Source organism: Columba livia, chromosome 1, assembly GCF_036013475.1.
Source record: "Columba livia isolate bColLiv1 breed racing homer chromosome 1, bColLiv1.pat.W.v2, whole genome shotgun sequence".
NCBI lineage: Eukaryota > Metazoa > Chordata > Aves > Columbiformes > Columbidae > Columba > Columba livia.
In genome coordinates, this window is record NC_088602.1 from 2,885,024 (window position 1) to 2,898,585 (window position 13,562).

Consider the following 13,562-nt stretch of genomic DNA (forward strand, 5'->3'; position numbering starts at 1 on the left):
ATTTGTCTGAGGTTCAGCAAGGCCAAGTGTCGGGTCCTGCCCTGGGGTCACAGCAACCCCAGGCAGCACTACAGGCTCGGGGAAGAGCGGCTGGAAAGTGCCCGGCGGAAAAGGAGCTGGGGGTGTTGGTGCCAGCGGCTGAACATGAGCCAGCGTGTGCCCAGGTGGCCAAGAGGCCACCAGCATCCTGGCTGGTACCAGCACTGGTGTGGCCAGCAGGACTGGAGAAGTGATTGTGCCACTGTGCTGGGACCTGGGGAGGCCAAACCTCAAATCCTGGAGGCAGTTTTGGGCCCCTCACCACAAGAAAGGCCTTGAGGTGCTGGAGAGAGTTGAGAGAAGGGAACGGAGCTGGTGAGGGGCTGGAGCACAAGTGTGATGGAGCGGCTGAGGGACCTGGGGGTTCAGCTGGAGAACAGGAGCTGAGGGGAGACCTTCTGATCTCTGAACTGCCTGAAAGGAGCTTGGAGCCAGGGGGGTCGGGCTCTGCTCCCCAGGAACAAGCGCCAGGAGCAGAGGAAACGGCCTCAAGTTGCACCAGGGGAGGTTGAGGTTGGATGTGGGGAACAATTTCTTCCCCAAAGGGCTGTGGGGCATTGGAACAGGCTGCCCAGGGCAGTGCTGGAGTCACCAGCCCTGGAGGGTTGGACAGACGGACATGAGGTTCTCAGGACATGGGGCAGTGCCAGGGGTGGGTTATGGTTGGACTCAATGATCTTGAGGGGCTTTTCCAACCAAAATGATTCAAGAACACACCAAAGTGGAGTCACAAGGTCCGTTTCTTTTACCAAAGAGGTTGCACAGCGCTCGCAGGGAATTTGACATTTTTGACCTTTCTTGTCAATACTTATTGATTCAAAATAGTGCAATTTAAAAGAAACCATTTGTTATTACTATCAAAAAATAACTAACTGCACTTTTCTTCCAATTCAACGATACACACCTTATAATGAAGCGGAAAAATTAAATAAAACCCCCTTCTTGTTTCACAGCCATCGGTGAGCAGACGGTTGTAGTTTCAGTGAAGTACAGTTTTACATATTTATACTATAAATTGTTGTAGTGTTTTTTTCAGGTACAAAGGGTTGTGAAGGGAGGTGCCAGATTCAGATACACCACCCTCCCAATATCGCTTTCCCAAAGTAGAATTTGAATTCCTTACACCCCAATGGTCTGTAACACAAGGAAACGGAGAGGAAATTATGGATTTCACCATACATTTCGCATACATTTCAGAATTTACATTGTAATCTTTGATAGCGCCTTTACTCACTAAACCTCCATTCCATTCCCTAAAGTTACTTTAAAATAAATGTTAAGGAAACGTGTCATCCAGCAGTAATAGGAGAACGTTCTGCATGGGCTTCTTGCTTATTCTTCATTTAAATATTCTCTCAAGCATGTTAAACGTGATTAATTGCACCTTCAGTAACAGGGTTTCTGTGTGCAAAAAATGGCTTTATTTATCCCTTTTTGGACAATTTGTGTGTGAGTTTGGTGTTTGTGAATGTTTGTTGGGCATTTTGGGGCAGATCCCATAGGGGGAGGGAATAGAAAAATGCCAATAACCCCAGGTGGAGGGACCAAATAAACCTCCAACTCTTTGCTTTTTTAAAGCAAATAGTATATTTCATTTTATCTGGATGGTTTTTAACAGCTACCTCGTGTCATTTGTGCATTTAAAAGAGAAAATGAAAGAAATTGCAGTGCCGGGATTTATAGTTACAGGCATAACTTCACCTGTGGAAAAGATTGCTGAGTGTAGAGGTGAACGTGTCAGAATGCAAATAGAAATATATGTATAGTATATAAATAATGTAGATATAAAGATATAGATACAAATATGAATACCGACGTGGAATTTGAAAATGATCCTTAGCTGAGCAAACAGTGCGATGGAAACCAGGGAAGGGAACTGGGAATGATGTGGAAGCTCAGAATGGGAAATCACAGCTTCCCACTAAGAAATGGGCTTCGCAAGGATTGTTAATGTAAATCCGGTCGTTAAGCATCGTTAACACCAAAAACTGGTACCTGGCTCAGTGGGATCAGTTCAGAGCAGGAGTTGGACTCCCAAGATACATTTAATATGAGGAAGCATCAGTTTTCTACTAATGATATATTAGGAATAATTAACTTTTTAGCATCGAGTGGGCTGCTAAGGATGAAATCTGGTTGTGATTTTTGAGATACTTCAAGCCGGCCTAGCAGGTGATAGTACCGTAAATACACTATGAAAAATAGAAATAAATGATATAGCATGTGCTTATCATTGACTGCGTTGGATCCTCTTTTCAATCCATTAATCCCAAAGTGATATATATGATATAAATGAGATTACAAGGCCAAGGGGAGACCTCTGAGACCCCCCCTTGAATTGTTTGCCTGGAGCTTGGCTATGAAAATGTTCTTATCGATTTTCTGAGACGGCACAAAGTGAAACCCGGAGACTAAAGAGCGTCATTAACATTAATAATTAAAGGCGGGATGCATTTTTCAGTCTCTAGTCTGCTGTAATAATGTAATAAAGACCCGATCCTGAAAGCAACCGAAGAATCAAAATGGAGCATTTGGGTTTGGGCGCATAAATGAGCAGATATTTCATTGCTTCTCAGAACCCCTCGTCCTCATGCAGTGAAATAAAACCTTTTATTCTTACAGCCATGAGACATTTTATCTGCAATATTCCCACCTCTGATTGTGCCACAAACATCCTTGGTACCATTGGTTTTGTTTGGCTTAGTCACACACAGTAACATTTTCAGTGTAAATCTCAGCTAGAGATTTAAAATATTAACATAGAACTCAGTTCTTGTTCTCAACAGAAACCAAAGTCAAGCACAAATACAAACCAGAAAACAAACTCCAGTCGTGCATTGAAGTCGTTTGCTAATGCTATAGATTATTTGCTTCTTTATGTGTTGGGTTATCATGGTATTTTAATTACCTCTTATTTTTAACTCATTTTTTCCTTCTTTGAACAGAGCATTCAGAAGCTGGCGAGCCAATACCTAAAGAAGGACTGGCTGGGAATAAAAGCTGATGAACGAAGCGATTATAGGTAATTTAGCAGCTGGATATCTCCGAATAGCCATCTTTAGAATTTCAATTTGTAGAATTCTTTCCCTTAACCATAAAACACTTGCTCTTTGTCGTTATTTTTCCTTTGTTGTAGAGTTAAAAACGAAGCTTCGTTTGCCCCTGAAATTCTGTGATCAGTCTCAAATAGATGTTTGTTACTTGAAAAACAAAACAGCGAGATAGGACGACTGTCGTCGTTTGGGTATTAATGCTCATATCTGAATATATATTTTAGTAAATAGCGTTAAAGTTAGAGCAATAAATGGATTTTTCATAGGAAAAGACAGCAGTAATTTTCTTTTTGGGGGATTGTTCTTCATGATGATCACATCTAATAATAAGGAGGCAGCAAAGTAAGAATTGCTTGTTTATAAAACTCCATTTCATGAACGTGAAAGGTGGATCGTAATATAAAACCAGGAATTCTTCAGCCTTCCACCTTCAAACAGCACCTCCGAAATAGTTGGAAAAATATTTAAGATACTGTATTTCAATGTGTTCTTTGCATTCTGACCAGTTTTGTTTCAAATTGTTGATATATTTGTGGTTTGAAGTTCCAGTCCCTTCCCACCGCTTGTGTGCCTGAGGAGAAATAAACCGACTGCTCAGTTTGAAGTGTATTTTAAACCCTCCTGTAGCACACAGACCCACGTTCTTTTGCTGATTTCGGCCCTTCAGAGCTTTTCTAATGAATTTTTGAGGCCCTGCAAAACTCTGCCCACATCTCCGGTTGTGTCCTTTGGTTTATTCTGCCCCATGAAGAAGCTCCAGGTGCCTGAGGCAAAATCACTGAGCAACCTGGGATTATTTCACAGAATCACAGAATGGACTGGGTTGGAAAAGACCTCAGAGATCATCAAGTCCAACCCCTTGGTCCAACTCCAGTCCATTGACTAGATCATGGCACTAAGTGCCATGTCCAATCTCAGCTTAAAAACCTCCAGGGCCGGTGAGTCCAGCACCTCCCTGGGCAGCCATTCCAATGCCTGACCACTCTCTCTGCAAAGAATTGCTTTCTAATCTCCAGCCTCAATTTCCCCTGGCAGAGTTGAAGCCCATGGCCCCTTGTCCTATTGCTGACTGCCTGGGAGAAGAGCCCAATCCCCACCTGGCTAGAACTGCCCTTCAGGTAGTTCTAGAGAGTGCTGAGCTCAGCTCTAAGCCTCCTCTTCTCCAGACTAAACAAGCCCAGCTCCCTCAGCCTCTCCCCATAGGGCTTGTGTTCCAGTCCCTTCCCCAGTCTTGTTGCTCTTCTCTGGACCCGCTCCAGCACTTCAATCTCTTTCCTGAGCTGAGGGGCCCAGAACTGAACACAATACTCCAGGTGTGGCCTCCCCAATGCAGAGTACAGGGGAAGGATCACTGCCCTTGTCCTGCTGACCACGCTGGTTTGGATACAGGACAGGACACCATTGGCCTTCTTGGCCACCTGGGCACACTGTTGGCTCCTTGATTGTGAGATGGTCAAAATCACAACGTCTATGATCTTAACCTAAATTGGCAACATCTGATCTGGCTTTGGCTGCCGGATTCTGTAGGGCCTGTTAATTGGTCCAACGGAAACTGAACCATGGAACAGGGACAGGAGGAAGAGCTTTGACTTCGGTAAAACTTGATTTAAATTTTTGGTTAAAAGTGCAGATATTTCTAGATCAGCATGAATGTCACAGGAGAGGAACTTAGGGTTCTGCTTATTGCGACTTAAAAGAGTTGGGTGGTGGGTTCGCTCTGTTATTTACTGCATGGGGGAAATACCCCAAGCCAAATGCTGCTGGATTTCTCTCCAGATGTCCGTATGTGTCTTTTCTCCTGATAACCGTATGCACAGCAGACTTTGATAGACAAAATTCTTAAAAAACAAAAACTTAATGGAGTAGAATAGCAGGAGGGCTGGATCCAGCTGGGAACCTGCGCAGAGGTCCAACCGAGCATAGAAAACCATAGACCTTTATATATTTTTATACCTTATATCTTTATATCTATATATAACCATTCATACCATGATTCAGTCCAATAGCAATATTTCACTTTGGGGTCTTCTTGCTTCTCGTTGGATCTTTTCCTCTGATTCCACGTGGGCCTTTGTCTTGTTCAGCTGTTGACGTTGTTTCTGGTCCATGGCCTTGCAGGTGCTGTTTCATTTGGATAAATCCTTTCTTAGCAAAGTGCAAAATAGGCCTTATCTTGTTCAGTGTAGTTTGTAGTTGCTTTTGGTAAATATGAACAGAACTTAAAGCTTAAAATTTTAACAAATCCACCTTGCCAAGTGTCACGTAGGCCCCCCAAGGTTAGTTTAAGGGACAACAGGGTCCAGAGCAACTTTTATTAAACCGGTGAGAAACAGGGTTTTAGCACTCCAAAAGTGACTTGGATACAGGTTTGGATACCAGTTGAGGAAGTTATTAAGGGGCAGCAACTAATACAACAGGAGGTCCACAGTGTGCATGCATGTGGCTTCACCAAAAACAATATCGGATCTGTCCCTGAGTCCGGGAAGAATCCACACTTGCCTGAAAACAGTGTGAGATTATTTTAAAGGGATACATGTACTTATATTGAGTATGGAAAGTGTACACTCGCAATCCTGCGAGGAGAAATACACGTGCAAATGTGCACAAAACATTACACCTGCTTATGTGGATGCACAGGAGGAAAATACACTCACGATTATGCAAGGATTAATTTATACACGTGCTCGTAATGAGCACGGAAAGTACGTGTGCAAATGTGCACGGAAAGTATAAATACACGTGCAAATGTGCACGGAAAGTAGATACACTCGTAATCCTGCGAGGGTTAATTTACTCACACACATGGCAAGGCAAGTGGAGTCTCCATCCCTGGGACAGGGGGGGAAGTGGCTCCTGGTGGCAGCAGCTCAGCATGTAACTCCAACAGGATCGCATAAGGGGCGAAGCCTTGACGAGAATCCTGTTTTTATAGCCTGATCAGATCTGACTGTAGACATTCTCCCTGGGCAGCCTGGGCCAGGCTCTGCCACCCTCACCAGGAACAAGTTGCTTCTCAAATTTAAGTGGAACCTCCTGCCTACCAGTTTGAACCCATTGCCCCTTGTCCTGTCACTGGTTGTCACCGAGAAGAGCCTGGCTCCATCCTCCTGAAACTCACCCTTTATATATCTGTAAACATTAATGAGTTCACCCCTCAGTCTCCTCTCCTCCAGCTCCAGAGCCCCAGCTCCCTCAGCCTTTCCTCACACGGGAGATGCTCCACTCCCTTCAGCATCTTGGTGGCTGCGCTGGACTCTCTCCAGCAGTTCCCTGTCCTGCTGGAACTGAGGGGCCACAACTGGACACAAGATTCCAGGTGTGGTCTCCCCAGGACAGAGCAGAGGGGCAGGAGAACCTCTCTTGACCTACTAACCACCCCACTTATATCTCCAAATAATTCATTACATTTAGTGTTCATCTACTTAAGCTAAATGATTAATACTAAACATAAATTTGGCTCATCCACTGACCTGTGAGTAGTAAAACCATTGCTGTGCAGCTCGCTTATTTAACAGGGGGAGCTCAAAGTGGCTCATCCAGGCTGTCGCATTTATAGAATGAAGCGGGTGACTCATATTCAAATTGCACACAGTAGGAAAAGTCTGCACGACGCTCCCTGTGCCCACAAGTTACCGGGGTTCGGTTCCCATTCTGCTTCCTATGGGTCTCATTTTCAATTTAACACCCAACCTCCATTTCTTCTTACCTGCAACCTTTGTGTTTCGTTATTTTAGGAGCATGTACTCGGTTTGGAAATCGCTTCTCGAAGGCACGATGCAAGTGGCCCAATCCCGCCTCAATATCTGCGAGAACTATAAAAACTTAATTTCGGAACCGGCCAGGACTGTACGGTGCTTTAAGGAACAGCAGCTCAAAAAGGTATTTGCGCCTTAATAAGTTCTTTACGCTTTAGTCATTCTGATATAGAAAAACACGGTTGTTAGAAATCTCTTAGTGTGGAAATTCTAAATTATGTGGGTACTTTTCAGGCTTTTCCTGTGCGTGTTGTTATAGAAATAAATAGCTTGTCGAAGAGGGACCAAAATTCTGAGCTATCTAAAATTTAAATTGCTTGGAAATGAGTTTTTTAAAGTTGCTCAGAACTGCCTGTGCAAATGGAACATCACGCTGCGGCAATTACCTCGAGTTGGGTTTGCAGAGACGATTTAAGGTGGGTTTTGTTAGGACAGGTTCTGATTTTAAGGACAGGCTTATCTTAAACCTGAAGAAAGGACTCGAGAAGACTACAGGATGTAAAATGCATCTTATTGAGTCACCTCCTGTAAAGGTATCACAAGTAAATGTTCAAAAACTGCTGGAATTGGTCTGTTAATCTGTGCAGAGAAAATAGCGTAGTTCAAGGAAAAAAATAAGCTTAACTTTGATTTAATTGGTCGCTGCATTTGAAAGTCATTTCTGTCTCCAGAGGTCTCTACTAGACCTCTTAATCCAGAATGGGTTTCAAGTAAAATCACAGAATCCCAGAAAGTCAGGGGTTGGAAGGGACCTGGAAAGCTCATCCAGTGCAATCCCCCCATGGAGCAGGAACACCCAGATGAGGTTACACAGGAAGGTGTCCAGGCGGGTTGGAATGTCTGCACAGAAGGAGACTCCACAACCCCCCTGGGCAGCCTGGGCCAGGCTCTGCCACCCTCACCAGGAACAAGTTGCTTCTCAAATTTAAGTGGAACCTCCTGTGTTCCAGTTTGAACCCATTACCCCTTGTCCTGTCATTGGTTGTCACCCAGAAGAGCCTGGCTCCATCCTCCTGACACTCTCCATATTGATCCCCATGAATGAGGTCACTCCTCAGTCTCCTCTTGTCCAGCTCCAGAGCCCCAGCTCCCTCAGCCTTTCCTCACACGGGAGATGCTCCACTCCCTTCAGCATCTTGGTGGCTGCGCTGGACTCTCTCCAGCAGTTCCCTGTCCTGCTGGAACTGAGGGGCCACAACTGGACACAATATTCCAGCTGTGGTCTCCCCAGGGCAGAGCAGAGGGGCAGGAGAACCTCTCTGACCTACTGACCACCCCCGTCTAACCCACCCCAGGTACCATTGGCCTTCCTGGCCACAAGGGCCCAGTGCTGGCTCATGGTCACCCTGCTGTCCCCAGGACCCCCAGGTCCCTTTCCCCTACACTGCTCTCCAACAGGTCGTTCCCCAACTTACACAGGAACCTGGGGTTGTTCCTGCCCAGATTCAAGACTCTACACTTGCCCTTGTTCTAGTTCATTACATTTCTCCCCGCCCAGCTCTCCAGCCTGTCCAGGTCTCTGATGGCAGCACAGCCTCTGGCGTGTCACCACTCCTCCCAGCTTGGTGTCACCAGCAAACTTGCTGACAGTCACTCTATTCCCTCATCCAAATCATTGATGCATAGATTGAATAACAGCGGCCCCAGCACTGCCCCTGAGGCACTGCACTAGATCCAGGCCTCAACTGGACTCTGCCCATTGACCACGACTCTCTGGCTTCTTCCCTTCAGCCAGTTCACAGTCACCTCACTCCCCGCTCATCCAGACCCACTCCCTCAGTTCAGCTGTGAGGATGCTGTGGGACACTGTGTCAAATGCCTCACTCAAGTCAAGGGAGATCACATTCACCGCCCTTCCTTTGCATTTCTGAACGGATAAGTAATATATTATGCCAATCTCCATCCAGACAAGAGCTTATCAAAATTGTGATTAACAGTCAGTGAGATACTTGTGATTTTACACTTTTTATGACCTGTTTCAATAACAAACTGCAACAATTTCAGAAAAACTAATCTTAATTTGCCAAAAAATATCATGAAATCACAAAGTGACCCCAGAGCAGGGGTAATAAACGTGTCTCTTGTTACCACGTCTGACCTTTTAAGAAAATTGATCCAAAGCTGCCGTGGGCTCCGCTGCAGGGATCGCTATCAGAACATGGAATAAATGGTATAAAATCACTGCACAGAGGCGCCGCAACAGGAAACCGTCAGCTTTTCACATATAACCAATCTCTCCCCAACCCAAACCCCCTGAAGGGTTTTCAGTCCCCTGAGCGTTTTTTTATTCTTCAGAGATGTCAAATCAAGGTTATTTGATGCTTTTTCAAACCGGTGTGTTAACAACGCCGCGGTTATTTGATATTTTAATGTTTTGATGCCGACAGGAGGCTGCAGGGATCAAAATACCCATTGATGGAGCAAAAGCACAGATTTTTAGAAATGAATTTTGTTCTCTGCCATCTGTCCAATATATACAGATTTTTCTACCTTTTATTTTCCTACTACACATGCAGAGGTCTTAAAATAACCCAATCCTGCTTACTTTATGGAGCCCATCGCTTTACTGGTCTGCACACATCAAATACCGGATTTAGTGTGAACGTACACGAGTTTCTATGTATTTATAACCAAAAAGGAATTGGACATTTTCAGTGCAAGGCATTTCTAACAAAACTTGATTTTCCGCAGCTGGCTGGATATGATTCTTAACAATTGTTGAATGTTATGAAATGAACGTTACGTTGCTCAATTTCACAATTTTATTAGTTTTGGATGTTAAAAGCATTAATAATTAATGTAATGAAAACCCGTAGGTGTTCAGTAAGAGGACAAATGTGGCACCTCGAATGGCAGAAATTGGGTGTTTGATTATAAGATGAAATTAATTGGGACCTTGGATCTGGTCTTTGAAGGACAGAAATTTAAATTGAAATGGAAATTGGGTCCCTTAAGCTTGAGATTCTGCCTTTAAGTATCACCCGGAGCCTTCATTGACCACATCTAGTTTTTAATATCTACAATTAAATAGAAATACATTGAACTATTGCTCTTCGGTAGAAGAAAATCTTTACAAATATCTTTTAAAGATAATATAATTCTAGATATTGATAATTCATATTTATTTTGTTCAGTAGATCCTTAACGTAGATCCTTTCTCACACATGTTTTTGGAAGCTGATATTTGGAGAACTGTGCAACATTTTAGTATTTGTGATTTAACCACCATCAGCAGCCGCTCGGTCCCATCTGGTGGATGAGAAAATCAAAAGGGTTAGAGTGCAAAAACTTATGGGTTGAGGTAAAAACCAGTTTATTAGATAAAGCAAAATAGAACCAGAGAACACCTTGATGCTCTGTAAGCAATAACTGAAACATCCCGCTGGTAGTAACACAGTTTTGGTCACAAATCCCCAAAATAAGCACCAGATCACAGAATCACAGAATCCCAGAATGTCAGGGGTTGGAAGGGACCTGGAAAGCTCATGCAGTGCAATCCCCCCATGGAGCAGGAACACCCAGATGAGGTTACACAGGAAGGTGTCCAGGCGGGTTGGAATGTCTGCACAGAAGGAGACTCCACAACCTCCCTGGGCAGCCTGGGCCAGGCTCTGCCACCCTCACCAGGAAGAAGTTTCTTCTCATATTTAAGTGGAACCTCTTGTGTTCCAGTTTGTACCCATTACCCCTTGTCCTATCATTGGTTGTCACTGAGAAGAGCCTGGCTCCATCCTCCTGACACTCACCCTTTAGATATCTGTAAACATGAATGAGTCCCCCCTCAGTGTCCTCTTGTCCAGCTCCAGAGCCCCAGCTCCCTCAGCCTTTCCTCACACGGGAGATGCTCCACTCCCTTCAGCATCTTGGTGGCTGCGCTGGACTCTCTCCAGCAGTTCCCTGTCCTGCTGGAACTGAGGGGCCACAACTGGACACAATATTCCAGGTGTGGTCTCCCCAGGGCAGAGCAGAGGGGCAGGAGAACCTCTCTGACCTACTGACCACCCCCTTCTAACCCACCCCAGGTACCATTGGCTTCCTGGCCACAAGGGCCCAGTGCTGGCTCATGGTCACCCTGCTGTCCCCAGGACCCCCAGGTCCCTTTCCCCTACACTGCTCTCCAACAGCTCGTTCCCCAACTTACACTGGAACCTGGGGTTGTTCCTGCCCAGATTCAAGACTCTACACTTGCCCTTGTTCTATTTCATTAAATGTTTCCCCGCCCAGCTCTCCAGCCTGTCCAGGTCTCTGATGGCAGCACAGCCTCTGGCGTGTCACCACTCCTCCCAGCTTGGTGTCATCAGCAAACTTGCTGACAGTCACTCTATTCCCTCATCCAAGTCACTGATGAATATATTGAATAACAGCGGCCCCAGCACTGCCCCTGAGGCACTGCACTAGATCCAGGCCTCAACTGGACTCTGCCCATTGACCACGACTCTCTGGCTTCTTCCCTTCAGCCAGTTCACAGTCACCTCACTCCCCGCTCATCCAGACCCACTCCCTCAGTTCAGCTGTGAGGATGCTGTGGGACACTGTGTCAAATGCCTCACTCAAGTCAAGGGAGATCACATCCACCGCTCTGTCGTCATCCATCCACCTCGTTATGTCCTCATAAAAGTCAATGAATTTGGTCAAACACGACTTCCCTTTGGTGAAGCCATGTTGACTGCCCCTAATAACCCTCTTATCCCTTGATATGCCTTGAGATGGCACCAAGGAGAAGTCGTTCCATCAGTTTCCCAGGGACAGAGGTGAGGCTGACCGGTCTAGAGTTACCCGGGTCCTCCTTCCTGCCCTTTTTGAAGACTGGAGTGACATTTGCTTTCCTCCAGTCCTCAGGCACCTCTCTCATTTCCCAAGACTTGGCAAAGATGATGGAGAGCGGTCCAGCAATGACCTCAGCCAGCTCCCTCAGCACCCGTGGGTGCATCCCATCTGGACCCATGGATTTATGGATGTCCAGATTGCCCAACTGCTCCCTAACCCAGTCCTCATCAACCCAGGCAAACTCCTCCATTGTCCTGCCTTCCTCTGGGTCTCAGCGCTACGGGGCTCCTCAGGACGGCCTCCGGCTGCTACACAGAAAATTAATGCTCTCCCAGTCAAAACTAGTACCGTAGTTTTTCTGCTATTCCTTCAAATGTTATATTTTAACATTAAAATATACATCATAATGCCGGTTGGGTCACATGAATGGCAAGAGATGGAATTAGTAATATTTTCACTCCTTGAGTGTCTCATGATGCATTTTAAACCTTGAAGTTTTCTTTATTATTTCTGATACAACCCTGTTTGTTGGAAATAAAATGAAGAAAACCCAACTCTTAAAATAACATTTCTCAAACAGTCCTTGTTGTGTTTTCCGTGGTGGGTTTTGTCTTACGCTTTAAATTATAGAGAAGGAAAGATGAATCATTTTTTTGTATCACCTGCAGTCATTTGCGTTTGGCTTTTTCCCAATTGTATTCTAATTATTTCAACTAATTACCTCATCGGACGCTTTCAGAACTTGTGTGTTGAATCATTGAATTAAAATAGTTAAACAGAAAACAGGAAGAAAATAGGATTTGATATTCTTTAAAGCATGAATAATTGAGCAGAAGCGACTCGCAGGCTGCGCCGCCCCATATAAAACATAATGAAGAGCGATAAAGCGATGACGGTGGTATTATTTAGACGTAAAAAAATATCATGTTTGTTTCCTTACTTTTCCAGTGCGTGGAGCAGTTGACGAGGATCCAAGCTGAACTACAAGAGACGGTAAAAGATTTAGCTAAAGGCAAGAAGAAATATTTTGAGACGGAACAGATGGCTCAAGCGGTGCGGGAGAAAGCCGATATTGAGGCCAAGTACGTTTGTCTAATAGCATATGGCTAAAGCATTGCACACGTATAAAGCACATTTGTACTTGTATTAGTTCATTGATAGTGAAGTATAACTGACTCATTGGGCATCAGATAATTTGTTGTATTCTCACAATGCAAAGAAATTCTGGGGTCGTTAGAGGATTTTTTTGTCTTTTACTTGATGAGGATTGGATGATGAAAAGAACTTTAGTAAAATACCCTGGAATGCCTGAAGGATGTAAAAACGACAACCCAACAAATCAATAAAAAATCTAACAAAACAAACAAAACCTCAAACCTTAAAAAAAATGCCAAGTCGGGAGGGAGTGTGGAGCTGCTGGAAGGCAGGAGGGCTCTGCAGAGGGATCTGGATAGACTGGAAAAATGGGCTGATTCCAATGGGATGAAGTTCAACAAGGCCAAGTGCCGGGTGCTGCACTTTGGCCACAACAACCCCCTGCAGCGCTCCAGGCTGGGCACAGAGTGGCTGGAGAGCAGTCAGGCAGAAAGGGACCTGGGGACTAATGGACAGGAAGCTCAACATGAGCCAACAGTGTGCCCAGGTGGCCAAGAAGGCCAATGGTGTCCTGTCCTGTATCCAAACCAGTGTGGTCAGCAGGACAAGGGCAGTGATCCTTCCCCTGTGCTCTGCATTGGGGAGGCCACACCTGGAGTATTGTGTTCAGTTCTGGGCCCCTCAGCTCAGGAAAGAGATTGAAGTGCTGGAGCGGGTCCAGAGAAGAGCAACAAGACTGGGGAAGGGACTGGAACACAAGCCCTATGGGGAGAGGCTGAGGGAGCTGGGCTTGTTTAGTCTGGAGAAGAGGAGGCTTAGAGCTGAGCTCAGCACTCTCTAGAACTACCTGAAG

The 13,562-nt window shown here is 45.2% G+C and overlaps 1 protein-coding gene across 2 annotated transcripts in view; it reads left to right on the forward strand.

Moving 5' to 3' along the window:
- Nucleotides 1–13,562, forward strand: part of FCHSD2 (FCH and double SH3 domains 2) — a 170,769-nt gene that overhangs the window by 76,188 nt on the left and 81,019 nt on the right. For both annotated transcript variants that reach the window (XM_065065189.1, XM_065065111.1), the window contains exons 4-6: nt 2,985–3,061; nt 6,827–6,971; nt 12,563–12,696. In XM_065065189.1, coding sequence (XP_064921261.1) covers nt 2,985–3,061; nt 6,827–6,971; nt 12,563–12,696 — 356 coding nt within the window. The remainder of the gene's footprint in view (nt 1–2,984; nt 3,062–6,826; nt 6,972–12,562; nt 12,697–13,562) is intronic.